Source organism: Venturia canescens, chromosome 10, assembly GCF_019457755.1.
Source record: "Venturia canescens isolate UGA chromosome 10, ASM1945775v1, whole genome shotgun sequence".
Lineage (NCBI taxonomy): Eukaryota > Metazoa > Arthropoda > Insecta > Hymenoptera > Ichneumonidae > Venturia > Venturia canescens.
The window spans coordinates 16,984,365-17,011,872 of NC_057430.1; the positions used below are offsets into that span (position 1 = coordinate 16,984,365).

Genomic DNA, 27,508 nt, shown 5'->3' on the forward strand with positions numbered 1-27,508 from the left:
CGCCCAGCTAAATTTGGCACGATAAAAAAGCGAATTCTATTTCGAAAAAGTCTAAAATACCTCTCTCACGAAAACGTGGACTCGCCGACTTTATTCGTCGATTATCCCGCTCAATCTCGCCAGCGCCGTGTTCCACAATCGAAATAAAAGTGATCGTTAAATTCGTCCCTGACGGACGAGCCTCGTCGTTGCTCGATTCGTTTCGTTATCAATTCCAGCGAATCTTCGTACCTGCATCGCTCCCGTATCGGGTCTCTCGAGCCATCCAGGAAAAAGAGAGAGAAAGAGGGGAGAAAAACGGTAGGAAAAATCGTCTCGCTTTTTGCTCTTTCTCTCTTCCGGTAACAAAACACTTGCGGACGATCGTCCTTCCGCTCACCTTCGAATCCAATGAACATACGCAAGATCCGATGCTTCTCTCGGTGCTTCTCGTAATCGCCCTTAGCCAGCTGCGCGCCTGCCTGTATGAAGAGAGCCGGACAAACGGACCGTGACTCTCGTTACACTTCGTTATCGAATTATGCAAGTGTGCAGCCACGAATGATCGGCCTCTTATCGTGCACAGATAAATGTTCGTAAATTGCCGAGCAGAAAGACCGAGAGAGAGAGGGACGAAGAGAATTCATCATTCACGAATGTTCGAATGAAAAGTTGGCGATAAAAAAAAATCGAGAAGAAAAACCGAAGATCGAGAGGCCCGTAGGGACGTGAAATTTCGTCCCGAATTGATCCGCTCCACAAAAATAAAAGAGGTTGGGACAACGTGTGAGCAAACGTACGAAAAAATTGACAAAAATGGTGAGTCACTCCGTCGACAAAGAAATTATAGGGTTGGGTGTCCCATTGGCCTGGAATAATGAGCCACGGAGAATGAAGCATTGTGTCCCAGGGCGACGAGACAATGGTATTTTTCATTTTTGACCTGTCGTCAGAGGCTCGAGTCATTGATGAAAACGAAGAAGCTTGAAAATGTTCAATCGAAGAGGGAATGCGACTCGAGTCCTCCGTAAATTCGTTCTCCGTATCGAAAAAGAGTTTAGCTAGCACTGTAAAAAGTGTCAAAATATTTGATCGGTGTAGAGTAATAAATAAATAATAAAAGACCGTGGGGAATCCGGCTGATAATGATCCGCGTTGGCGCCACTTAATCGAGTGTAAAGAAGGTTTATTAATGGCGAAAAAATCTGCTTGCAGCTCGTTGCATCATGCTGGAAAAAAGGGGGATTGAAAAAAAAAAAGAAGAAGAAAATAAAAAAAAAAGGCGCTCGTACGTATCGAGTTAATTTAGTGATGCCGTTTCGCCGTCTCATCTGGCGTACTCGCGTTTGTTTATACACTCTCCCTCTTCTTCTTCTTCTTCTTCTTCTTCTTCTCGTGAGAGAGAGAGAGTCTGTGCTCGCGTTGGTGTAACCGCGAACGTTAGTGTTGGCGGCGCGCCGCCGGAGCCCCCAACAACAATCAGGTCACTCGTATCAAACTGACCTACATGCGTTATCGCGACTCGCGAGCGCCGTTATCACGCCTCTGATAAAGCCTTTATTAACCATATGATTATACCGGTAGAATAAGAGAGCCGGAGGAGAGGGGAGAAGGATAAAAAATTGAGAGAGCAAGAGAGAAGAAAATTCTCCTCCGTGGCGTGCGCGTGCATCGGCACCGGCGCGGCGCTTTTTTCGTCCACATTTTATTTATCCTTGTGTTTATTTTTTTCGCTGCATTCAGGGACGATTGAAATTATTCATTATGCGCGATTAATCCCACATAAACACAAGCCAAGAGAATAAATATCGTTCTCGAGTCTCATTTCTCGACATTCTTCCCATCCCCACCGCTCGTCCCGCCTTCATCCTTCTTCTTATTCTATTAAATTGCATTATTTTATTTAATAATGAATTTAATCATCATCCGACACGGTAGTCGACGCTGCTGCTGCTGCTGCAACTACTCCGATTAAAAAAAACTCCCCCCCGCTCGCTCGCTCTCTTTCTCTCTCTCTCTCTTTCTCTCTCGGCGCTAAAAATAAAACGATGCACGTATGGAAGCGTGAGCCCACGAGAGCCTGACCTCGTCTCGGGGCCGATCGTCCTTTCTCGACTCTCGCGAACTCTTCAACTTGACCCGGATTCCCGCCCGATCCCCTATCGACGACTGCTCTGTCCTAGGCGAATAACGTCCAACTATATCTATCCCTCCGCATTTATTTACGTACAAATCCACCTATAGACATCTATTTATCAACGTGCACACATAAATCGAGCTATACTGATTCGCGTTATGCTACAAGTACTGAGAAAGGTGCGATGCCCTTGCGAGGAAATACTCGGAAGGGAAGAACTGTCAAAAATGTTTCAATTGAGTTGAAGGGAATAAGATTAATTTTGTGGGAAGTTAAAAAGCGTGTAATTTATCTCGATTTTTTTGCTCGAAGTTTGAACGTTTCTCGTTGCTCACAATATTCGACTCTTTCATTTTGTATGTCACAACTCGATGTGATTTTTATAGTCGATAAATGGCGATTATTAACATTGACGTTTGATGGATAACATTTCGGTGAATGGTTATAGATGACGATTTATCTACGGGATTTTATAATAATGACGAGTTGGAACGAAAGGTGTTACTCACGCGCGGGGCATTCCGGAGAAAGCCGAAGCCGGAGGCGCTAAACGAGAGTGCAAGTGGTGAGAAAGTTGCGAGAGAGGATCGTATTTATCGCTCGATTACGAGAGAGCGTTGCGCGAGGTCTCGCCGCCCGCGTGCGAAGCGGGCGGCTCCGCTAACGTAATACACGAGCGAGAGCTCTCCGCTATCTCCTAACGCTCTTTCTCTCCTTTTCTCACTCGTTATCCAACCCCCGCTCTCCCGCCTTTCCCACTTTCTCCATCTCCGCCTCTCTCACGCTCGCACTCTCACTCGCCTCCTCCGTACACCGATTTCCCGTAACCGACGGCCTAGTACAACGTAACCGCTATGTAACTAGTACCATTGCCAATGAAAGCAACGAGGGCCTTCGCTTTCCGCGCTGCTGACGATCGCGGCAGCCTGGCGAAGAAATGTACGCCGTACCGCATTCGCGAACCTGTCACACTTACCTCCAAAGAAATGGATTTGTAGATCAGTTGACGATGCGGTCGAGTTCTCGACGAAAAATATCCCCGAAATTGGACAGAAACGGGTGCGTACTGTGGAAAAAGTTTATTGAGGCGACGAAATTTCATCTGGAAATATCGAAAAAAATGTTTAGTTAAAAATTCATGGGAAAGAACAGCTTTTGGGAATGACTGATATATTGGACAAAAATAATCGTATTTTTTACGTAATTTTTATGTAATTTATCTCCTCGAATGGTCGCTAATAGAGCCGAGGACTTTCGTTTGAAATTATATAAAAAAAAGTTTCGAGGTTTGTTACTCAAAACTTTGATTCGTCATTGTCCAGGCGACAAAGAGCCTTTGATTATAAAATGGCGGGCTGAAACGACAAGACCTACCCAACGGTGATCCACCTCGAGCTATATCAATTGAAAGTCGAGTCAGAGAATAAAGAGTGAAAGGAAAAAAGGAGAAAGAGAGAGCGAGATGGAGAGAAAGAGACGAAACGACTTTCTCTGATTCTCATTCACAAACGGTTGTAAAAGTACGATTATTCGACTCTGGGATTGTAATTTGTTGAGGGATTTATTTTTATCATTCATCAGATAAGATATCCTCAAGATTTATGCGTCATATTGGCACAGGATTAACGTTCGTATAATGATAACATTCAAAATACTAAAAAATGCTGATATGACGAAACGCTTCACTAGTTTTGACAATGATTAAAATTGAATAAAGAATCCGATGCTGGATTCGTTGGGTTTACATTTTCAAATACGATTTTTTTTAAATATTGTAAATTGTCACCTTTTCGTGTTTTCGCTAAAATGATAGAAAGATTACCCGAATTGACGTTTTTTTTATTATTTTGGAATGATACGAAGCACCACTGAAATTCGCGTATGTGAAACGGCGCGTCCATCATAAGAATCTCGTTCGTGAGGCGTCGCGAGCGCCACCGGTCTGCGCATGCGCCCAACTGAACGTGCGAAAAGCGCCACAAAGCCGAAAAGCCGGTAACAACAAGTTGAGAGAGTTGTCGGAGAAAAAGTGTTGCATCATTATATAGAGAAGATCGTTGATACGTTAATTTTCGCCCTGAGCGGACTCTTCTGTACGAATTAAAATAGTCGATACGCTCCACGACTCGTTTGTGGCCAACGAGTAAAGTTGAAAAAGCACTGATTCTGATTAAAATATTGGCAGGTACTTTTCCCGCAATTTTTAACCTTTCTTTGTGCCCGACTGTACGCCCGAACATTTTGTTCCTTCTATTCTCCCAAGCAATCAACACGAAGAGTGTCAAAATATTCAGAATTCAAAATTCATTCGTTCTGATTTCATTTTCCATTTAAATATCAGTCAACAGGCCTTCTCGAAGGTGTTTTTTTGTTCGTCAATGCATATAGAGTTGCGAGCATTGCTTCGTTCGTGGAGCGTGATGCGCGCGCAGCGTGCGACAACGTTTCGACAGTTTCGATGTCGGAGGCGGTACGTGACCAAAGTTGCTCAGAGATCGTGCCTTTGTGTCTCGATTTTCCGAATTTTTTATACCCAAAAGCGACGTGCGATCGTTTTCTGGTTGTATCGACGATCTTGTCGATCGAAAACTTGTGTTAAATCAAAGTGGGAAAGTTCTAAAATAAAAAGTGGCCGAAAATATAATATTTTTTTTGTTAGCGTTATGTGAGAGTAAACGAATAGCGTCCGTTCTTTTTCGTGAATTCGAGTGGCGAAAGAAGAAAAAGTGATCGGAGCATAGTTTATCGTGACACGCGTACGTGGGCGCGTTCAAATGAAATTTTTCCTCGTGACTATTTCATTTTATGCCCGAATTGGAATAGCGTTGGAAGCGTGGGCTCGTGTCCGGTGAAATGAATTTCGTCAATTTCTTACCCTTTCGACAGCCGTTGACGTTTCTTCCTCGCCGAGAAATTTTTCTCATCCCGCCTCCCTTATTTTGCCTACTCCTTTCGTATGCAAAGCTCGGCCGGCCGTTCCAGCTTGTCCAAATTCCAAGCCATACATCGGGCGAAAAAACGGTTGATCGCAGTGAATTTAGCTGCGGCTCCCGCCTCGAAGGTAGTATGTAAAATAGGTGAGCGCGACGGCGTACAGTGGCACCATTGAAAATTGCCTTTTTTCTACCTAAGATTTTACGGGGGGTCGTTTACGGTAGATCTTACGACTTAATATTCTTACGTGGAAATACGAGGCCTCGAAAGTCTCCTGGATAGCGCACAATATAAACTCAGAAGCGAAACGACTCGCTTCTCAGTTGTAAAACGGGGCTGTAACGAATTCGGTAAAAGCACGAAAAAGAAAGTGAAAATAAGGGTGGAAAATCCATGTACCGGGTGTCCCAAAAATCCTCCGACAAAATCACTACGATTCACCAGCATTTTTACCGATGAGCTTCAGGCATTCCCATCCGCGAAATAAATTTCTTTAATTTTTCCCCCCCACTACAATCGATTAATGAACATTTTCATCACATTTTACGTTCAATCCCTCTTATTTTAAAAGCCCCTGGAGGACATTACTGTCACGTACGACCGAAATAATGCCTGAAAAACCGTTTTTTTCGTGACAGCACCACCAAAAATGGTGTCGTCGCCAATTTTTTCACTCAGTTTCTCGTAACTCGTTTTTTTCTCCGTCTCTCAAGTCGTGCGCACGGTAGCTCCGTAGCGGAATACCGTTCATTTCGTGCTCATAAACAAAGCACGCTTTTCGCGTCCGAGATTTTCCTGTACGAGAAAAAAGGGCGGAATGAAGCGTCCGAAAGGCTCTCGAGCGTACGTCAACGTTTGTCGCTGCGAGGGCAGTGGGTCACTAGGGAAACTCCCGCAGTGAATTGCACGCAATAATTCGTTATCCCCGAGAAGGCTCGAGCCCGCTTCTTTCGCTCGATTATCCCGGAGATTTTCCTCCTAAAAATTTTCACTTTTACTCACCGCGAAAGGGAAACGAGCGTGTTTTCGCTTGTTGCGCTTCTCCTGTCAACGGACACTCAAAATATTTACGTCGTAACGAATTAGACATCCGGCCCGGCAGCCGCATATATATTTATGAGGCACACGCCGGAGCCGATTTCCGTGCACCACCCGCTGCGAACTACCGAGTACAAACGGAGACGGGCCTGCCCTTAACTTTTTCTCGGTTATAAAGTAACGCAGGTATTATAAATTGCACAGAAATCGTAACTTCCGAGCCCTCGCAAAATCCCTGTTTATCGCGAAAAATAATTTTTCTGTCGGTGCTTTTTTTTTTTCTCATTTTTCCAAATTATGAAATCTTAATAAAAATTTGAATTCGGAATAAATTCGGAGACAGAAAAATCGACATTTTTGTATAATCTGTCAAAAGTAAAAAAAAAAAATTTCGAAATCAAAATTGAATATTTTTTAAAAAAATAAACAAGGTCGATGGCCGAGAACGAGTTCGGTGAAGTCTTCGACTTGGCGGAAACGTAATTCCGAGCGAGAAGCCAGAAAGAAGGTTGAGTGATTTTTCGTAATCGAAAAATAGTCCAAGGATCGAGCTCTCGGTTGTTAATGTGCGTTTAACGAAACGAATTTTAATGCGATCCTCCATATCGGATGAGCTAGAAAAAAGCCATTTTTCAAATCAATATTTAGTCCAAGGACAGAGTAATTTTGTTGTTGATTTTTTCTTCTCTTTTTCTAGTCACGGAGCTCCAACGATTTTGACGCACGTACGTACGGCGAATAAAAAGAAGAGCGAGAGGCAAAACGTAGCAAAAAGAAGTCTTGAGGGTATAAATATAGCAGATTATCGCAGGTAAATTTAGGCGTACGTGCGAGAATGAAGGATGACTCACGAGGCACAGATCGAGTGAACATAGATTCGTGTAATTAGCGATTCCACGACGTGCATCAGATATGAAACTCGCTCCTGCTCGTGTGCGGCTCTCTTCGTGTGACATCGACACCAATGCACCTGCACTTATTCGTACGTGTGTGGTGCGAAACGCGCCGCAGCAGCCAGCAACTTTTCTCTCTCTCTCTCTCTCTCCCACACACACGCGCACACGGTTTTCTCTCCTTCTCTTCGCAGCTCGATCATTCGAGCTCGCACAGTGGTACACCCCATGTGGGTAACCGTGTCAAGGACGTGCGAACTGGGCTGCAAAACGGTCCGAAAGACGTCGCGATAGTACCGGCTCTCTCACTCTCTTACGTTAGAAGTGTCGCGAACTCGAAACTTCGCCAATGGAATACTACTATCGAGTGCCTCGTACTTCACCGTCTATACCTACCGGTGGTGCACGCTTCCACCTCGATTCAACGCTCCGTCTCGATTCTCAACGATTCTCAGGCCTCTACACTTTTCTTTCAAAGCTTCTGAATCGTTAGTGCCAAAGATATTTTTAAGTATCGAGTTTTAAACACTTTTTTCAGCGATTGTACAGTTTACAGTTGGTTTCGCGTCACTGTTCTCATTCTCATTTTAGCGAAAGACGATTTTTCCAGAGTCATTTTCGGAGGATTCGCTTTGTTGGGGACTTTTGAAATGGATCGTTTGAGCAACGTTCGGAAATGGGGACTCGAGGCCTCCTCTGCAACGATCGAAACCCATTTTTTGGCAGTTTTATGCTGGGAAGCCTGCTGCTGCTCGATGTCCAGCAAGATTTCTTTGTCGTCGAAATCGCAGCGCCTGCGACGAATTTTCCGAGGGCTCGACGCTATTCGTTGGCTGGAGAAGAGATTTTTTCCGCAGCCGGAGAGCGAATTCGTCGAAGAGAAGCTTCGGTGGTGAAAACGAAGATTTCCTCAGATCGGGGTCACGTAGGATGATCGAGGGACGCGGATATTTTGAGGGAATTCAAAGTATTTTTGTAAATTGAGCGATATCAGTTGAGAGTTGAATCGGAATCGTCGCCGAGTATCATGCGAAAGTGAATTTGAGCAGAAAAAATGCTCGCCTCCCCTGAAAAACGAGAATTCAGCTGAATTTACAAAGAGCAAAAATCGTAGCGATGCGACGAAACCCTCTGGAGCCGAAATCTCATCGGAATCGTCAATCGCCCACTCTCCGATTCTTCAATTCGGACGTTTTTTTTTTTTTTTTCCCAAAACGAAACTCTCGCACAGTTTCGCCGCTCGTTTTTTTTCTCCATAAATAATGAGCGGCGATAATTCAGTGCCGAAATTTCTCTCTTTTTCAAACGCAATCTCTCGGTCGCGTTGCGAATTGGAGAGTCGAAGAAGCTCGTGAGAGCGCGCGTTCGTCTAACGAGTTGCGAAATTCCGAAACCGTTGGCAATGTCCATTAAATATGATATTACGTGATGAGGTCCTTTTTCGCTATGGTGTAAGTCGAATGAGAGAAAGAGAGCGAGAGTACTTGTCGCAAACTTTTGATCCGAGGCGCTCCGAGGGTTTCTCGAGACGAGAATAAATACGCGTTGCTCGCTCGTGTCGCAGCTCTGCGTCGAAAGTCTTATTTCTCTCCGTTTTCTTTGTTTTTTCGTGTGTATGTGTGCTTTTTCTTTTTTTTTTCTTTTTCTTTATCTTTCTTCTTTTTCATCTCGTTTATTCTTTTTCAAACATATTGACACACGCAGCCGCGGTACCGCAATGAGTTAGATTTTACTTTTAGTTTCGAAAATGGGGAACGCGCTCTCGCGGTGTTCACTCTCGTAATGTGTATACGACATCGGAGAGTGGGGCACGCTCGGGCCTTGGCACACTTTTTCACCTCAGCAGAGACGCGGCTACGACACAGCCCCGAGACGACTACGAATACGTAGCGAGAATTACGACTGCGAAACGCGATAGGGAATCACCAAACAAATCGAATCCGAATCTTCGTGACGAGCCAAATCGTATTTGCACATCGGAAATATCGAGGTTTTTATCCACCGATAAAAAACACCCTGAAATTACAAACTTTTTTCGATAATGCGAACGAAATTGTGTTTTTAATCGTAAACCGAGTGAAATATTTTTATTTCTTTTCTTCCATTTTTCGCAATGTTGATAAATTTGATTGAGATTCCATGTTAAAATCTTGATTCTTGAGCCCGTAGGTTGAGGAGGCTCGCTCGGAAAACGTGACCTTTGAGGGGAGAAGCCAGTAGCGATAATGATGGTATAATTCGGTGCGTCCATACGGGCAAAAGTGGGTGCTCCTCCGTGGTGCGTCCGTGTGTCGTAGCCTTGCCAATCGAGGCGATCGACGAGCAGCGATATTGTCGCGAGGAGACGGAGCGAAAACGCATGAAAAAAGGGAAGCGATTCCGGAGCCGCGAGGGGGTTTCGAGAGGCGACGAAATCCGTTAGTTTCGACTGCCGAATATTTCGATGCCTCAAGCTGGGTCATGAAATGTTGAAAATTTCGAAACGAGAACGAGTGAAAATCACCATCGACTCGATCGTTCGTTCATTTTAGCCCCATTTTTGAGTAAATTTCACAAGAAAGGGTTTTTCAATCAAATGAAATTGACCCCCGACCCTGTGAGGCGAGAATTTTCATTGTGCCGAGCGTTTCTAGCGTCCAGGCCATTAGCTGGCTGCTCATTAGCCAACATCCACACGGAGCGTGTGATTCTTGCTCGAAGATGAGCGTCATTTCGGCCGGAGAAAAGCAGCGATTGGAAATCGCTCTAACGCGCAATCGAAAGTTTGATGTAATCGTTTGAAAACGATGCGTCGAGAGAGTTAATATTAATTAATCGTGGTATGAAGTAACCTGTGAACGGCCCTTGAGCTAATCGCAGAGTATTCACCACGTTCGAACGAGCAACGAAAATAGTGGAAATTTTTTCACAGGTAGTCACAGGAGGATGATCCGTGTCGTCGCAGCACTCGTTCCGAATTAGAATCGTCGCATGGAAAAATCCAGCATTCGTCTTCGTTCCACCACGAATTAAGAAGGAGTTTGACGCGCAATCATTCAAAAACTCGAATAATTACGTCGATTACGATCGATCGAAATAACCAAATTTTTAAATCGCTGTATTTACAAACCTGGTGAGTCATTTGAAACGAAAATTCGCGTCAAAGGTCGATCCTTTCGAAAAATGAATTTTCACACAGAAATATTTGAAATTGCAGTTTCCTCGGAGACTTTTCGTCACCGGCAAGTGGCGAGAGAAGGCTCCTCGGAGGCTCGCCCCATTGGATATTTATCCTCGGGCACAAACACATCCGAGACGCCCTTTTGAGTGAAAAAATCGATATTTGTATATTTATATATGAATACTCACGCAACGGGGACTCGGCTGGCTCTTTTTCGGCAGCTCCGAGTTTCTAGGTCACTGGCTTTCACTCTCGTTCGTGATCGCGTCACATCCTCTCGATTCTCGCGGTCTCTCCTCTCCGGCGAGGGCAGAAAGCGCGCGCGAGTTCCACCACTCTTTTCGCGCACGTATGGAGCCGCGTATAAATATTGGTCCCCATACACACGTGCGCGTCGAGCACACGCATGTGGCGAACGATCGGATCAACGCAGAGTCGTTTCCCTTTCGTTTTGGAGTCTCGCTTCGCGCTGCGGAGCACGCACCGATGTAATAAAACACATTTTTTTACGTCCCACATTCTGGCACTGTAACGAGCCCGAAAAATATTGAAGAATCAGGCTATTTCATAAGCGATCCACGAAATACTCGATTCGTACCAATTTCGTCGAGGAGGTTCGAACGCTCAGCGCCATTCGTCGGATCTTTTTTTTCCCTCATTTCGACGATTTCGAAACTCCAACAAAGTTGTACTCAATTTTCCTTGAGAATGTAATCCAACTGAATTATTTCATTCGGTGAGGATTCAAGTTTCATTCAATCAACCCCGAACGGGATGAAATGGAGTGGGGGAAAAAGGTTGAAGCTCCTGATACTTTCGCTGCATTTTTCGAGGCACCTAATAATTTCGGTTCATTCGTTTCGATACGAATCTCGGTTCGCCTATTCGGAGGAATCATCAAAGAGAGGTTCGTCGTTCGATCATCCTTCCAGCACAGTCGGCCTTCGCTGAATTAGACTATTAAATAAAAGTTTGAATCGTTCATTGTGGGAGGGAGAGAAGCGAAGAGCATCGCGGCTGGCTCTCTGAGCAGCTTTCACTCTCGTTTGTTCCACACCCTTTATCGTTCGCCCGAAACGCTTTGGCTTCCGGCCTCTCTTTTCACTCTCGTTTGTTCCCCTTTCACGCGCGTCCTAACGCGGATAGACGAACGCTTCAAAGCCCGTCGTCGTCTCGTTGAATCACCTCCGATGACAGTGGAAGAGCACAAGCGTAGTCAGACGCGTCCTGCGTCCTCGGACTCTCGCTGCCGCATAAATTTCCCTTTTTTCTTCTCAACGGGAAGAGACGACGACGGGGAGACGCGCAACTGAAAACCGAGACGATCGAATTATGGATGAAAAACTAATGCTCAATAAACCAGCCGCCGCGCACTCGACGACGCCTACTCGAGCTTCGCCCTCCGTTGCATCCAGCAACAAAAGACGATCCCCCCCCTCCGCCATTTTCGACTCTCTTTACCTCTCGGTAGCTCGTTCAGGTGCACAAACTCCGAACACGATCCCCCACAGGACGTAAAACAGGATTTCCCCTTTGGTTCTCTTGTACTATGCTAATGTACCTGTTACACAAATACCATTTGCATTAATGCATGCATGAGAATATGAAATAATAAAACGCGGATGCCATCTCGATCGACGGGGCTCAACGAAGACCTTTCGGAGTTGGAATTCTATATGCGCTGCCGCTTCCTCTCCGTTCCTCGGCGCTATCCCCGTACCCGCGTTGTCATTTAAATCGTGCTGCTTTCTCCATTCTTACGTGTCTTCATTCGCTTTTCCTGCATCCTCGAAAAAACGGTTGCTCGGATCCGATTTTTTCGGGTGGAGCAGCCGTAACTTGGTTTCGCCCTTCGAGCCTCTGCGATCGCTTTTTGGTGCACAAAATTTTTAATATTCGAGTTCTCGAGTATACTGCAGCTGCGAACGAATGGTTTTGGGGTTGAAAAATTCGTTTTTGTCGGGTCCCGCGCTCGCGGAGTCGCCCGATTGGAAAAAAACCGGAGGGAACGTTTGTTTCGATAACGAAATGCTGCGACGGAGAATAAAAATAGATAAGGAAAGTGCACACGCGCGCGCTCGTCGAGCACGCCGAGATTTTAATAGTGTGCGCGATTGAATGCACAAACGCTGTGGGCATCGGTGCGGCTGTGCTGGGGAGGAACGAGCCTCGGCGATCCGCGAGTATCTGAATGCGCGCATATATTAGCCTAATATAAACAAGCATCGTAGAACGCTTGTACACGCATCCGTTACACGAACGAGTCGAGTAAGAGAGAGAAAAGTTATCGCGAGCGCGTCGACAAAAGTAGTGGCCGAATCGAAAGTCCATAAATCGCAAGATCGCAGAAAAAAATCGTCTCGCCCACGCTCCCGGGGGCTAAAACTCGTAGTTTCTATGCCAAAATTCGCGGTCCGAACTTTCCAAACCGCGATCAGATCGAAGAGCAGAAGAAATCGGTCGTAGGAAGAAAGAACGGGAAGCTTAGAAGGAGGGAAGTGGGGAGAAAAAAAAATCGATCGTGAGAGAATGTGGTAGAGTGGGATGTTTACTGGTGCGCCGAGGTCCTCTGGCGTGCAACCAAATTCACATTTTCCATATACAACCCACGTTATTACAATATTTTATGAATTTTTAATCCAAAACACTTCTACGGTAGGACGGAAGAGTGGGAGAGAGAAGGAAGCTTTGAGTGAGTTAAAAACGTAGAAGCTCGTAAAAAGCAATGTGCACGTATATTTGTTTATGTTTAGGTGTATAAAAACCGGAGAAAAAAAGCAGCGGAGAAGCGCGCGGCAAGGAGGGAGAAGCGGGAGAGAATCGGAGTGACGTAATGAGAAGGAGCGAGTCGTGAGCGCGGCTGCGTCATGTTCTCATCGAACTGGGTCAGTGGGTCTCCCCACTCGGTCGTCTCCGGCGGCGCGCTAGGAGCGACAGCGACGAGGGACCGCGGGCGGGCGAGCCAGCACTCGGCCGCACATCGACTCGCGTTCTTACGAGGAGCGCGCGCTGCTCCCTGCACCCATAAAGACTCTCCCTCGTGCTCGAGACTCTCTTCGACATCGAGGAGCGTTCCCTCTGTAGAGTCGGATCAGAGTCGGATAATAAAACTTCCAGTTTAGATGAGCAATGAAATAATACGGGGGAGCGAGAGGAAGAGAGAAATCCGGAGGGAGAGAAAGAAAAACGTGATCGAGAGTCAAAGAATCGTCGGGGAGTGCCAACGGCGTTACTGTTGACCCAGCCACGGCCTCTTCTCCGCCGATTCAAACTCTTTTATAACTCTCTCGTATACTCGCCATTACCCGCGTCCCGATCTCGACGCAGACCCTCGACTCGCCTTTTCCGTGGCTTCGCCCTCTTCGCTTCTTTCTTCGCTCGCCTCTTCTTTATTATTCTCAGTAACATCGTCTTATTATTTTGCCCTTAATTTTATAATAATATAAATACCAACGACTATCGTCCGGAGGATTAATTGACGTATTTATTATATTCGTAGGACGAATAAAACGTTTCCATTTGCTCGGCTGTCGTCCGGTGAGACGCGCTCGGGAACCTTCGTCATCTCGTCACACGTCGATCTTCCCCCGTGCTCGGTCTGGGATGTCGGGACGATAATATTTATGGTTGGGAGACGCGGAGGAGGAGGCTGGGAAGAAACATCTAATTCGGAGATAGGATCGGGCCGGGTTTTGAGGGATGAAAAATTTCGGTCGCCCTCATCCCCTCGGAATGAGCTTTGCAAAGGGAGTTTAAAACTCGCGTAATTTTCCGTCCACCTGGGCGAATGGAGAAGTAATTTAAGCGATTGGATTTTTGTTGGGTCTGAAGGAATTTTGAGATTTTCGTCTCGAGACTCCTCCGCTCCGGAGGCAATTTTGGGGCTCGGAGTAACCGGAAGAATTTTCGAGATAGCGATGCAGCCGCCGAAGAATTTGAGGCTGGTTATCGAGACGAGGGCGAAGGGAGAAAAAAGCGCTGGTGCGCAAGCCGGAGAAAAAAAGGAGCCCGGACCGCCGGAGTCTTAGGGACATTCCTCACCGCGTCGCGGTGACGCGCTCCAAGAATTTTGGGTCGAATCGCGAGCTGTGCGAGAGCCTCACGAGAACCACCCCGCGGCGAGAGGCGGAGGAGCATTTTTTCTCTCTGCTTTTCACTCTCGTTTCTGCGCGCGGGGCGCGCTCCGTGTCTGACGAAAAAAAGGGACGACCTACTTAGAGAGGTTTTCGTAGTACATGGCTACTATGCGAAGCCTCGGAAGAGTGAGAGAAAGAGAGAGAGAGAGAGTCGAAACACCCACACACGCGCAGGTTCGCTCGAAGGATAAGGCAAAGTGTCTCCGTCTCTCTCAGGCTTTTAGCCTTTTTCCCAATTCTTCCGCGCCCCCCTCCCCAAATCAGTGTACACGAGATACGCAGATAAAATTGAAGCGGAGGCGCGCGTACGTGCACCGAGAGCTCTCGCAGCGTGGTGTGTACGCGGCTCGAGTACTACGAGCCAAAAATAAAGCGAATCAAAATTCTCGGATGCGTGGCTCGTTAAATAGTAGCCGGTAAAACTCTCTCCGGTCGCTCTTTCCCTTTCGTAAAATCGCGCAACCTGCTCTTGGATCGATTACGAATTACGAGTGCGGATGAGTGGAGCAAGTCGTCGCGGCTCGTTCTCCTCTCCCGGAGGAGCCGGGAGGGGAATAAATAAATAAATAAACATTCGTGTACGAAAAACGCGGTAGCGCAGTCGATAAAATACATTTATACATTTTTATTCTCGTCGAACAACATGCACATATATTTATACGCGGAGAGAGAGAGAGAGAGAGAGGGAGACGTACACACGTGTAACGAATTCGATGACGAGACGAGAGCAGCACGTGCGGAGCAGGGGAAGGTGAGCTCACTTGCCCTGGGACGTAAAGCGGAGAGAGAAGGAACAAGCACACAATCTCGTATATACAAGTTTGCGCGAGCGAGTCTCTCCGGGTTTTTCGCTTCGATACGAAGACGCAGACAATACTTTTACGGCCGACATAGACCTGGTTCCGTAAGTAGGTCATCCCCCCCGCCTCGTTTAACTCTTGCCCCTTTTCGTCTCTCTCCCCCTCCGGCGCGTTCTCGCTCAATCTTAATCTCTCTCCGTCTCTCCCGTTCGTCCAGCAGCGGCCCTCCCCCGTTCTCTTCTCCGCCGTCAGCGCCGCCGAGTGCCCACCATGCACAAACCTGTGTGTCGACGTTCCTTTTCTTCCCCCACTCCCTCATCTTTCTCTCCTCTTTCTTCTTCTTCGTTCTCTCACTCGCTCCTCATCAGGAGCTCCGATCGTGTGAGACAGCGCCTCCTCCACCTGGCCTCTCGTACTTCGCCATCCGCGAGCTCCTCTCCCTGCGCGCTCAATCACTTTCACTTATGCCGTCGTAGAGCAGCCGAGCGCGCGCTTCTTGTGTCGCTATACTCGCTTACTCTCCTCTCTACCGACGCCGACGCTATCCTCGTCTCTCTTTTTCCCTCAGCCTCTCTCTCCTCGTCGCCGTTTCGCAAACGCACCTTTTCATTTCCCTCCCCTCGAGCCTGCACCCCCAAAAATCTATGGCTTTATGACATAAGCCACGAGCACACGGAGAGACAGCGAAACGAAACTCATCCGCTCATATAATTATTACGATTTCCCTTGACGCCGGAAGAGAAGCGATACGCTACTAACGAGAACAGAGCAGACGAGTGGCGAGCCGATACACGCGAGGAATACGAGATCGGGCTCTTGCCCCCCCCTCCCCGACCAACTTTTGGTGAAAGTTTCCTAACCACCATTTTATTCAAAGTTTCGAAGCATCAACCTCCGAAATTCGCACTTTTATTCAACGCACCGGAGGGGAGGGGCTTCTCAAATTCAGGGATTAGGTTGAAAGCATTGAGAAAATACTTCGCGAACGTTGATTCCCAGCGAGCCGTTTCCTTCGAATAATTCGTCTGAAAATTTGCATCTTTTTGATAATTATTTATTTTTCGATCGATGCGGGCTCAACCGATCCGAAATTCCCAATGAAAATTCAACCTAAGATCGCGCGGCTTTCGTAAATTCGACGAATCGAGTCCGAAGCCCTTTCGAAACGAGCGTTTCGTGACAATGCGAAATGTTTTCGTCTCTCCTTCGTATCTGCGAGTGTTTTCATCAATACATCGGTAAGGACAGGACGAGCACACGTCGCTCGCACGAGCGCGTGGCTCGCCGAGTCTCGCCGCTCAACATTTCGCGTGTGCGCCAAATAATAATAATAATAAATAATAAATACGAGGAGTTGTTGCAAAGAGGGAAATCGCACAGCGGCGTGTACGAGAGCGGAGTTTGGGTAGATCGGGAGCCAGCAGGGCGTTCACGCGGTGCGGTGGCGACGACGGTGGTGGCATTACTGTACTGTCGGTGTGTCGGTGCGGCGAGCGGCGAGCGGCGACGGCGGTACCGATGTCGAAGTAGCGTCGCAGCCGGAGGGAGGGGGAGGATTTTCGTCCGAGGGGAGGGGGCCGCCGAGCACGGCGCGGGGCGGAGGGGGAAATAGGAGGGCGGGCCCTTCAGGAGAGCAACGAGGCGAGAAGACGGCGCTAGTCTCACGCAGATTGCCGAGCTGTCAGGTCGGTCGCGCGCTCTCGTTTTTTCCGAGGCTTCCTGTGATCACGAATCCCCCTGTAAATCGCGATTAAAACCTCCACGTTTCTCGTTCTTGCTTTTTCTTTCTCCTCTTCGCTTATTTTCCCATTTATTCCTGTGCTAACGATACACCGGAACACGCGCACACAGGACGCCCGTGCTTTCAAGAGGAAACAGTGAAATTGTAAAATATTCGGTCAAAGTGTGTGCTTATTACTTGCCACCGATTGGATTAACTCGATCATAAAACTTTACTCGCTCGCATCGCCATTTCGCTTTTTATTTCCATCGGTGTACTCGAAGATTTGAAAAAATACATAATATTTTCACTTATTTATATTCGCTCGTGTGCCTATACTTTACTCTCACCCTCTCTCTCTCTCTCTCTCTCTTTCTCGTTTCTCTTCTTCTTCTTCTTCTCTCCGAGTGAAACGTTCGCGAGTGTCGATTGCCGCTCGTATATCTTTGGAGGCAATTAATTTGACACAAAAACATCGGCATGTGTGAATAACTGGTGGAACTACCCCTCGACTTATTGGATTGCAGTGAGGATAAAGCCGATCGAAGGATATTTCTGAGTGATTTTATCGAAAATCGTGTTTCGCCCGTTCGTTATTTATCATTCTCTCGCGTCAGCTCCTCGTATTTATTTATTTATTTATTTATCTATTTATTTATTTATTTGAGCGAGGCTTCTCGCGGCTCGCAGTGTCGTCGAGTGTCAAGTTGTTCTCGGAAGGATCAAAATCGATTGTTCGAGGGATCCGAGTGTGCAGCGATGTTTCGGACGTGGACAAGGGGAAATTTCGTGGATAATTCGGTGGAATGATCCGCGGATTTGAGCTCGAGGGATCGACCACGAAACACCGGGATTTTCGTTCCCGCTAGAAAAGTGAAATTCTCGTTATCGCGGCCGTTTGACGATAGTGACTCTCGGAAGAGTCAAGAATATTATCTCCTCGGCTCTCTTATTTATTCGAGCCGACTTTTAAGCCGAGTAAACAAGAGTTTCTTCCTTCCCGAATATTATCGAACGAGAATCCCGATTCTTCATGAGCCTCACAAGAAGCGAGCGGGTCTCTCGTCGTTTTATTTCCTCCCGTAAAGTTGACCTCATCGAGAGGTGTGTGATATGTTAGTTGAGATGGAGCAGCACGCGGGTTTGATATCCCTCAACATGTCGCCGTTTCATTTGAGCCCTCAGGGCAGTCCTCACGGGCCAACCGGTGCCCAGCAGCAGCAGCAGCAGCAGCAGCAGCAGCAGCAGCAACAATCCCAATCCTCTTACAATTCACCTTACGCGAGTTGCGCACAAAGTCCACCCTCGAACATGTGCCAACAACAGTCCCAACAAACGAGCTTGCAACAAAGCTCGAGCCACGTGCAAAACGCGGCGACGAACAGCAGCAGCAGCAGCAGCAGCAATAACAACAACGGGCAAAACGTAGCTTCCTCCCAGCAGCAACAACAGTCCCAAGCCTCGAGCAACAACGTTCTCGGCTTCGAATCCGCTTTCTTCGACGCGATTGCCCTCGAGGAACGTTGCCCAATGTGCGGTGACAAAATGTCCGGTTATCAGTACGGTTTGCTCACTTGCGAATCGTGCAAAGGTTTCTTCAAGCGTAACAGCTCACCGTGCAGCAACAAAAAAGTGTACACGTGTCTTTTTTCGCCAACAGGCGGCGGAGGAGGCGGCGGAGGTGGCGGAGGCGGTGGGACCGGAGCCTCCGGCGGGCCCGGAGGCGCCCCCGGCGCTTGCCCGACTTCCGGCAACCTCGAAACTTCCAACGGCAATTATTCCGGACCCACTTCCCTCCAAAATAACAACAACAACAACAACAACAACAACAACAGCAACCACAACAACAACAACAGCCCGACGAACAACTCCGGTTCCAATCCCAACAACAATTCCAATGGGAATCCCTCCAATTCCGTAACGAACAATCCCTCCGGACAAAACAATACCGGGAACGGAAGCGTCGTCGGCGGCGCCAGCGTCGGGACGACCGGCGTCGTCCTACCCGCTGGGAACAACGTCTATCATCCCGGTATCGGACAAGTCGGCATCGTCACCGGCTCCGCGCCAGGACCCCTCGACTTCCCCGATACGAAGGACGTCATCGAAGAGCTCTGCCCCGTTTGCGGCGACAAGGTCTCCGGATATCACTACGGACTCCTCACCTGTGAATCGTGCAAGGGATTCTTCAAACGCACCGTCCAAAACAAAAAAGTCTACACCTGCGTCGCCGAGAGATCCTGCCACATCGACAAGACGCAGAGGAAACGATGCCCCTTCTGCAGATTCCAAAAGTGCCTCGAAGTCGGCATGAAACTCGAGGGTGAGTAAAACCCTCCGATTTTTTTTCATTTTTCGAATATTTTGCGATCAAGCTTTGAAAATTCTCCGCGGGCGGACGCCCGCCTCCGAAGGGAGGCTTTGAATTTTTAAATTCTCCGTTATCCAACGACGAGAACGCCTCTTTCGCGAAAGTAGGTCAATCGATAACCTTGAAAGTTTAACGGGTCTAGGAAATAGCGCGAGTCGGGCGATAAAAGTGGACGGAGTTATATTATTGAATTTTCCAACGACTTTTGTTCGTTCAATGAAATTTTCATTTTCTCACGATTATTCGAAATTCGGATGGAAGATCGCACCGGAGGCTCGACAGCTTCGCGCGGCTTATTGACGCGGGGACAAATAAACGGGAGAGGAATTTCGAAATTTCCCATATCCGAACGGAAAGACGCTCCGGCGGGATGAGAGCCGCGCATATCAATGCGTCAAAATTAGTTGATTACGAGAGAGAAAGAGCTGCGACGCAGCGAGCGAGCGCATCAGCAGGATACGCGTTATTTCCTTTTTATTTCTTGACACATCCGCGTGGCGCACAGCGGAAAAAAGAGAGCCGCGCGCGCGCTCCGACCTTTTTTCACTGTGCGAAATTCACGGACGCGTCTCGGGCCCGTAAAAAATTGCGTTTCCGGCGAGAACGACTCGTGGGAAGCGCCTATTCCTCTCGTTTTTGTACTTTTTTCAAACTCCTCCCGCCCGATCGATGAATCGTGAAAAAATACTCGAATTCACAGACTCTTTCATTGCAGCGAAATAAACTTTGGAAAATCGATGCTAAAATTTCATTTCCGGATTAACAATAAAATCAATGCTTCTCCGCATTTTAATCTCGCGCACACGAAATTTATCTTCGCTCGATCTCCCGTTGTCGACGATTTCTTTCTATCGAGTCTCAGTTCCGCGATGATGTAACTTCCGGTCCCCGAAAGCTATTTGCGGTACGAAAAGGAATGAAACGCGGCGCTCTTCTTGTTCTCTCTGCTCCCCCGTTTGAATTCTTCACGGGGTTCCTGGCGAGGCCGCACTTTCGTGATCGCGATCGAGAGAGCCCGTTCAAAGGCCAAAACGAAATTCGTAATCGCGCGCGGTGTGATATAACGCTCTCGAATCGATCCCGGTCCTCGTGTGCACGCGTCTACGCTCTCCGGAGAACAAGGGGCGAGCGCGCTCTGCAGCCAGCAAACTCCGCGCTCTCACTTTTTCCTTCCCATCAATTTCGACACTAATTCGTGCGTGCCTGCCTGCGTGCGAGCAGCCCCTGCCACTAAAAAACGCCAAACTTCCCAGCGACTGAAGAGCCAACGAAAACAAAGAAACTCTCGACGAGAGAATCGTGACAAACACCATAATTGTGTGTTTCATTGATGAGCGAAGAGAATAAATGTACATTTTTCCCGTGAAATTCACAGTCAAAATTCGTGAAAACCTAGAACGATTAGAGTTTCAATGATTCTTCGTGAATTTTCATCGAAATTAGGCACAATTAAAAATTATCCGAGGAACGCGATCGACGATTCGCGAATATCGAGCGACTCAAACGAGGGAGGGGGGAAGTCTCCCGTGAAAATGGACAAAAAGCAGCAAAATGAATGAGCAACGAAACGTTTTATCAACAGGAAGTCTCGAGTCTCTCGAATCCCTTTATTTCTCGGCGTGTTTTTCAAAGGCATACATTCCGGTTTGTTTATTCGTGGAAGAGCGTACGGTGTTACGTGTCGTGTGTGTTAATTATGAGAAAAGTGGGTCTAGGCCCGAGTGGGACCTCCGTAAACTCATAACTCCCTTTTACTTTTATTCTCTTTCTCTTCATAACGCCTCTTTCGAGCTCGCGTTCACGCCGCCGCGTTTCGTACCGATTCTCGTAAACGTGTGCGCCCCTCATTCCTACACACGAGCGTTGAAACGTTTGAAAAAAATCTCGAAACGCCACGCATTCTGGCCGGCTGAAGTTGTCGCAATTGTGCCGTTCAGCTTCAGCGTTGATTCTCCGGCTTCTCGCTCGAGTCTCTCTCTCTCTCTCTCTCTCTCTCGGGCTCGTTCAGAGGCGCGTTCTCGCGGATCCCGGGCCTGAACGATTTAATACCGTGGACGAACAAACGTGGTCTCTACGAAGAGCGAGAGAGAGAGAGAGAGTCTCTGTGCCTCGCGAACGCGTCGATTGCCCAACGCAGAAAACTTTCCAAAGAGGCAACACACACAGCGAGTGAGCGAGCCACGAATTGTTGGGGCTCTTTTGCGATCGGACGAGCGAGGAACGTTGATTCGCCTTTTTTCTTTCACTCCGCACCGAAATTGGTTTATTCGGAATTGAATTAGAGCAATTTACTCCAAAACGCTGTACGTACGAAAGGATATTACGTCGATTCTAACGAACTCAACTTAAACGGGCTTATCGTCGAGCCCCAACGCTCATTTCGACCGTTGAAAGCCCTTTTTTTCACTCACCCCAATAAAAATACAATAAACATTCGAAGGATACTTTAGATCGAAAAAATTGGGAATTGAGGGACTCGAAATGGTTCGGATCGCAATGAAATGAGATAAAATGAGATAAAACGAGAGGAATTGGACACGGTGCAGCCAGAGGTGGATCGTCAACGATACAAAATCGTAGCTCGATCGTCGTTACTTCATTTTTCGTTATTTATAATGAGAGGCTCAGGAATTCGTTTCAATCGTCTCGAAATATTGGAGATGTTGACACTCTGACCTTTACCAGTGCGAGTTGATGCATCAAAGAATGAGTAACAATGAGATCTGGGTTAAGAATAAGCCGCGCGCGCGCTACGAGTCTCGATATCCAGAACGTTGAAGCATGTCACAATTATCGAGAGATTCGCGCTCGTGCCATTTTTAACTTTGCGAAACACAAATATAGGCAGACCGGGGACGAGCGATCTCTTTTTTTTTTTCGAAATTACCGAGCAGAAGCGTTCGAGCCTTTTTTCGCAATGATTCGTCCATCACAGTGCAGCGGAATATGGATCAAGACGGATCGAGCGGTCCTCGGCCGCCCAATCGTTGGCGAGCACTCGAATTCCATTCTCTCCAAGTTGGCAGCACGAAATTCCCATTTTCGCGGGCCAATCGTAAAAATTGGACTTGGAATGTTCGAAAAGCAAAAAAAAAGGATTTCTCAACGTCCAAACCAGCGATTCGCGACGATCGAAGCATCGCTGCAGTCAGAATCGATCGAAATTCGATAAAAATGACGCAACCTTCCAACAAAATAAAGATGAAAAATAAACGAATTCGTATATAATTCGAGAGATCAGCGGTGCTCGAACGAGGAATAATCGAAAGTGAAACGGACGCTCGTGCGCGCCAGAGGCACGCCTCATCGTCACTCGTTGTCGCTGCTGGTCCCGGTATTATTATATGGCGTGCACGTGGGTTACGTGCAATAGAGTATAAACCGAGAGTGTCGCGTTAAGCCTGTAAATACCGATCGAAACCAGCAGGCCTGTGGAGAGTGAGCGAGGCCCGGGGGGAGTCCCCACTCCCGGTTTCCCTGGCAATCCTCCTCCTTCTCCGCGGTCCCGAGCCAAGGCGAGCGCAACATTGGAACTCCATAAAGAGCTGTATACAGGCCAATTCAGACGCAGTTTTTCGCCTTCGAATTGCTCGAGCGGACGGGAAACGGCGCGATCTCTCGACCCGGCCGGGAGTTCGGGTCCATCGCTCGGTTGGGTGACCGCTGGAGTCCGAAACTCGAAAGCCGATGAAAATGTAAGCGTTCTTATCGGCCTTCGATTTCGCTGGGCCCCCCCGCACGCTCCATCCTCCAGGAAATTGGCTCAGTTTCCTACGGATGTGGGTCAAGGTCGCCCTGAGGAATCGGGATCCTCGGAGGAATCGATCCTAAGAGCTTTGAGAGTAGTGCTCAGTTTTTATTTGCCACTTAACGTCTTACGTACGTCCAGCAGTGCCTGAAAGGCGCTAAAAGAAAAACTGTTTTCAGAAGAAATAGCAATGGAAATTTGAAAAATCATTTTTACACGTTGCTTACTAGTATTTAAACTTTGCAAACGATTTATTTTATTTTTTGTTCGCAAAAATGACGACATGAAATTTCGCGTTTCTCGAAGCACTGTGAAAATAAAGTTGCGCTCCATGGTCTGCATCATTTATTCTTTAAATGTTGATGGATCTGCAAAACGTATGAAAATTCTTGTAAAATAACATTGTGGTCATAGGCTGTCGAGTAGGCGAATTTTTAAAATTCGGCTCGACAAACCGCATTTTGTGTCATAAATGTCACACTTTAATGATGTTTGTTATAAAACTTTTTTAATCGCAGTATCAAAAATCCGACTCGACAGACTGGAGAAAACAATTTCGAATATAAAAAAAAAAGCATGAAAAAACATTTAAAATTGTGTGACTTATATCCTGCAGAGCGTGCCAGAAAAAGTAGCTTTGAGAAAAAAGCATTTAAAGTTTTCTGTAATAATTTTCGATCTGTCGGCAATTTTGACGGTAAAAACAAATCGATTTTTCAATAATTCTGGACGTACGTAAGCGGGCCTTAATCGCTCGCAATACCCAGAAAAATTGAGGTTTTTGGACTCGCCTGTACTCCGCCATATACAGATATGTAATCGGTTTAAAAAACACGCGGAGCATTCGCGTCCGCACGTCGCGCAACGTCGACGCGATTTACTCGGAGCGCCGTTCGATGTATAGAAATTAACATGAATGTGTATTCGTCTATAGATTGGATTTAAGGCATCGAGTGCGCGCATGGCGCACTGGCCGAAACTCACGTACGGTAATACACCTCGAAAAACGTGTGTGTTAACTTCGCCTCGGCTTCGAGGCGGTGCAACTCTTTGCGTAATCATTGTAAAACGATGGCGCGCGCGCGCGCGCACGCGTTATCGTTCAACTAGCCGCACCGAAACTCGTTAACAAACAACTACGCGCTTCTCGCTATCATATAACGAAAAAAGAGAAAGAGAGAAAGCAAATGAGCCTAAATGAGGCTCGAAACACGCGCGCGCCCGCCCGGCTGACGGAAGACATTTTTCCTTCATCGCTTTTCGACGCGGCTCTATTCAAACGCGCTTTCCTTCGCTCACTCCCTCGATTATTCACCGAGATAATCAATTTGCTCGATCCAAATGTGCCTCAATGTTGTGCCAAACGCGTGGGGCACTCAGCAGGAGCTAATGGACTCGATTTTATAATTGATACTCGCTCTTCGTCCCCCCGAGCACGCGCGCAACGTCGATTATGTTTGCCCACCGTTTTTACACGCTTTTCTCAACGCCCCAGCGCGAGGAGGGCAAGCTTTTTAACGTCTTTTACCAAATTTTAAATCTTGGACTTTTTCCCCGAATTTTTTACTCCAACTTGGCCTGTGGCTCGTCAAAATCGCGCTTCCCGTCGTTCTTTGGCTTAAAAATGAAACTTTTACGCGCAGGATCGTCGACGAGATCCTCGCGAACGAAAAATCGCAGTTACACACTCCGCATTAATCGCTTATTCAGTCGCGTAAAAAGCCACGTGGATTCTTCGATTAGCATACATCAGAGTTGCACTTGCATTTAATAAGCGATGGGGAGCGATACGCGCTCAAGATTGCAATAATACCGGTCAGCGAGGCGGCGAGTGGAGCGTGAAGAAAAGCCGGTGAATCGATGAATATCGAGTCGGCTGAGCCTGCCACTTATTTGGAGCGTCAAATATCGTTGAGAGCGTGCGAGAGCAGGGCGGTGACCTTTGGGAGGTTCATTTTCGACGCGATTCGGTGAGAGGAGCTCTCGAATAGTCTCGGAGTGACGAATTTGCGGAATTTTCGTGAGCGGCTTCCCGGAGGTCACGTGGCAGGATTTACGATCGATTCGGCGTCGTTTTGCTGGTGGTGCTTGTTTTTTTTTCTTTTTTATTGCAAATAAACGGAGTTGACATTGAGCAACGCTTAATGAAAGTCCCGATGGTGCCCGGACGCGCGGTATATTGAGTCGTCCATCACGGATCAACCTTGACATTAACCTTAGCCACGAAATTGGATGTTCCCCAGTAGCAGCGACGTGCGAAATTCTCGAGAGTTCGAAAACTGGGTCATACTCGCCGATAATCCGCGAGGCGCGACGGAAAATACGAATTTCGAGATATTTATGACGTACGACCGTAAGAAAAAAGTCGAAACACATTTTCCGCTCGTAAATCAAACCGAAAGATTTTCAAGTATCACTCGCACCACGTGACGAACTCGTGTGCCGCTTGTACACTTTCGACGAAGCACGTTTTCTCCTTTTCTTCCCTTTTATTGCACACCTCCTGTGCCCCTCCATTTCTCTCTCTCTCTCTCTCTTATTCCCTCGTTTTCCATTACGTTCCCAGGCCCTCCGCGATACCTTCAGGGAATACCGAACGCTCGTTGACCCAAAGGCTCCCCTCCTTTCGTCGGGATCAAAGGACATTAGTCTATTTATATATTTATGATTATATGTAGATCGTAAAAGTGAGAGCTAGGATCGCGCGCGATGGAGGAACGCCGATTGACCGCCGCTCCGACCCGAGGAGACTTCGCTCGAGCCGTCACGGTTATCCGGAGCTCTCTGCGGAGGGATCAGCCAACGAGGCCTCGTTGGTAGACTCGACAAAAAAGTTTTCGTAATCGATAAACAATAATCGAGGGCTCTTCGGAAGCGCTTAAAACAGTGCGGATTCCCAACGAGCCAACCTCGTGCACGCTTCATTCACCGGAAGCGTATTTCGAACTCGAAAATTCTCGTATGAATTACCGAAACGGAGGTTCGAGGCTATAATTGCGAGTGCAAAATGCGAGAGCGTTCACTCCGATGAATAACAATTAACGCCCCGGACTCGCATAACGCAAAGACGATTAGTCTACGCACAATATTCATGGAGACGCTCGCTCGCCTCGCGCTGCACCAAGTTTGCCGCGCGCGAGGATAAATCATCGTCCCATGAATTATTCCCGAGCCTCTCTTGCCAGGCCTCTCGCGCTCACCAGCTAAACCTACTACGCTGTCTTTAGAAACTCACGAATTTCATAATTATCGTATTATGTCGCAAGTCCGCGCCGCGCCGGAGACAGAGAGCAGAGCCCTCGACCCCCCCTTGCACTCGCGCTCAACTCTCTTTACCTCCCATTAGCCATTTCCTTGCCTGCAGGTATACACGGGGTGCCGTGTAACGAAATATCTTCAAAACTTTTTTTTGGGCGCTCAAAAACTTGTCGAATTTTGTTGCTACTGCACTTTCAATCCAGTCAACTTTTTTCAAAAAACATTCGAAATGAAATGAATTCTTTGAAAGTTTCTTTCTATCTTTATATTTTTTCCAATCTTTGGAAATTTCAGATTCCCCCCACTCTTCCGAGCTTATCTGGAAAAATCCAAGAAATTGGGAGGAGGAAGAAAACAAAATTCACCATCTTCGAAGTTTTGCTTCGAAGACCCCGTTTTGCCCCGGGCTCTCCCCTGCCCAGATCGACGACTCTACCTGGGCCCGGTCTGCCTTTTGCCTCGCTCGTTCCTACCTCCGCCACAGCTTCGATCCCTCTTTCATCCGCAAACCTTCCGTACACATGTTCACGTGTTTACACACCCGAGTCCGTTCTCATTCGTATGTGGATATTCGTACGTCCCCCCCCTGCTGCCAACGCTCGTATTATTTTATACGTTTATTCGCCACATGAGACACTGCCATGCTATTCGCCATAAGACACTCAATATTGCACCGAGTGGGGAGGTGGAAAGGTTAGACTATAAGACGAGGAATTGTGTAATAGCCCGCAACAAGCTGCGTTCGCATGTACACTCGCTTCTTAATGTGCATATCAATATATTATTCGGTCTCGAAGCTTTTTCACATTCGACTTTTTTCCGCCTCGTTTCGTCGCTTCGAACGGACTCGTTTTTTTTTTTTTTTAAATCGAGAGCTTTCTCGCTCCCTCGATTTTTGTGAGCTCTTTCTTCGCTATTTTGTGACGAAATGATCGGAAGGATTCGAACACGTTTTCGAACGGGTCGGTTGGCGATCATCCTGGGGGAAGAAAATGTAGGAAAATGCGGCGCCTTAGCAGGGGCGCGATCGTTTCGAAGAAATCGAGCAGGATCCATTGTTCCTCGATGATGCAATTGGAGTGTGGCGCAGCACCGTTTTCCTCGTGGCTCCCTCCCCTCTGCCTCTTTCGACTCTCTTCGGCGAGTGCAATTGCACGATGAATCATCCTTGTTTGAGTTCGCGTTGACGCGTTTGACGCTCATTTTGTCGAGCTCGAAGCATCCGTCGAATGCGTTTTGACCGAGAACTTTGGTCTTTGCGTACGCATTCGGATATCGGGGGATCAGGTGAAACGGAGAACGTTCCTGGGAAGGAAGATCCTCGGGAGGGAGCG

General features: G+C 47.5%; 1 protein-coding gene across 3 annotated transcripts in view; it reads left to right on the top strand.

Moving 5' to 3' along the window:
- Window positions 1-27,508, top strand: part of ftz-f1 (ftz transcription factor 1) — a 76,544-nt gene that overhangs the window by 38,370 nt on the left and 10,666 nt on the right. For 2 of the 3 annotated variants that reach the window (XM_043429963.1, XM_043429962.1), the window contains exon 3: window positions 18,458-19,120. In XM_043429963.1, the coding sequence (XP_043285898.1) occupies window positions 18,458-19,120 (663 nt within the window). Of the gene's footprint in view, window positions 1-16,709; window positions 16,963-17,324; window positions 19,121-27,508 lie in introns of those variants that run through there. The other variant, XM_043429961.1, reaches the window with a different exon arrangement.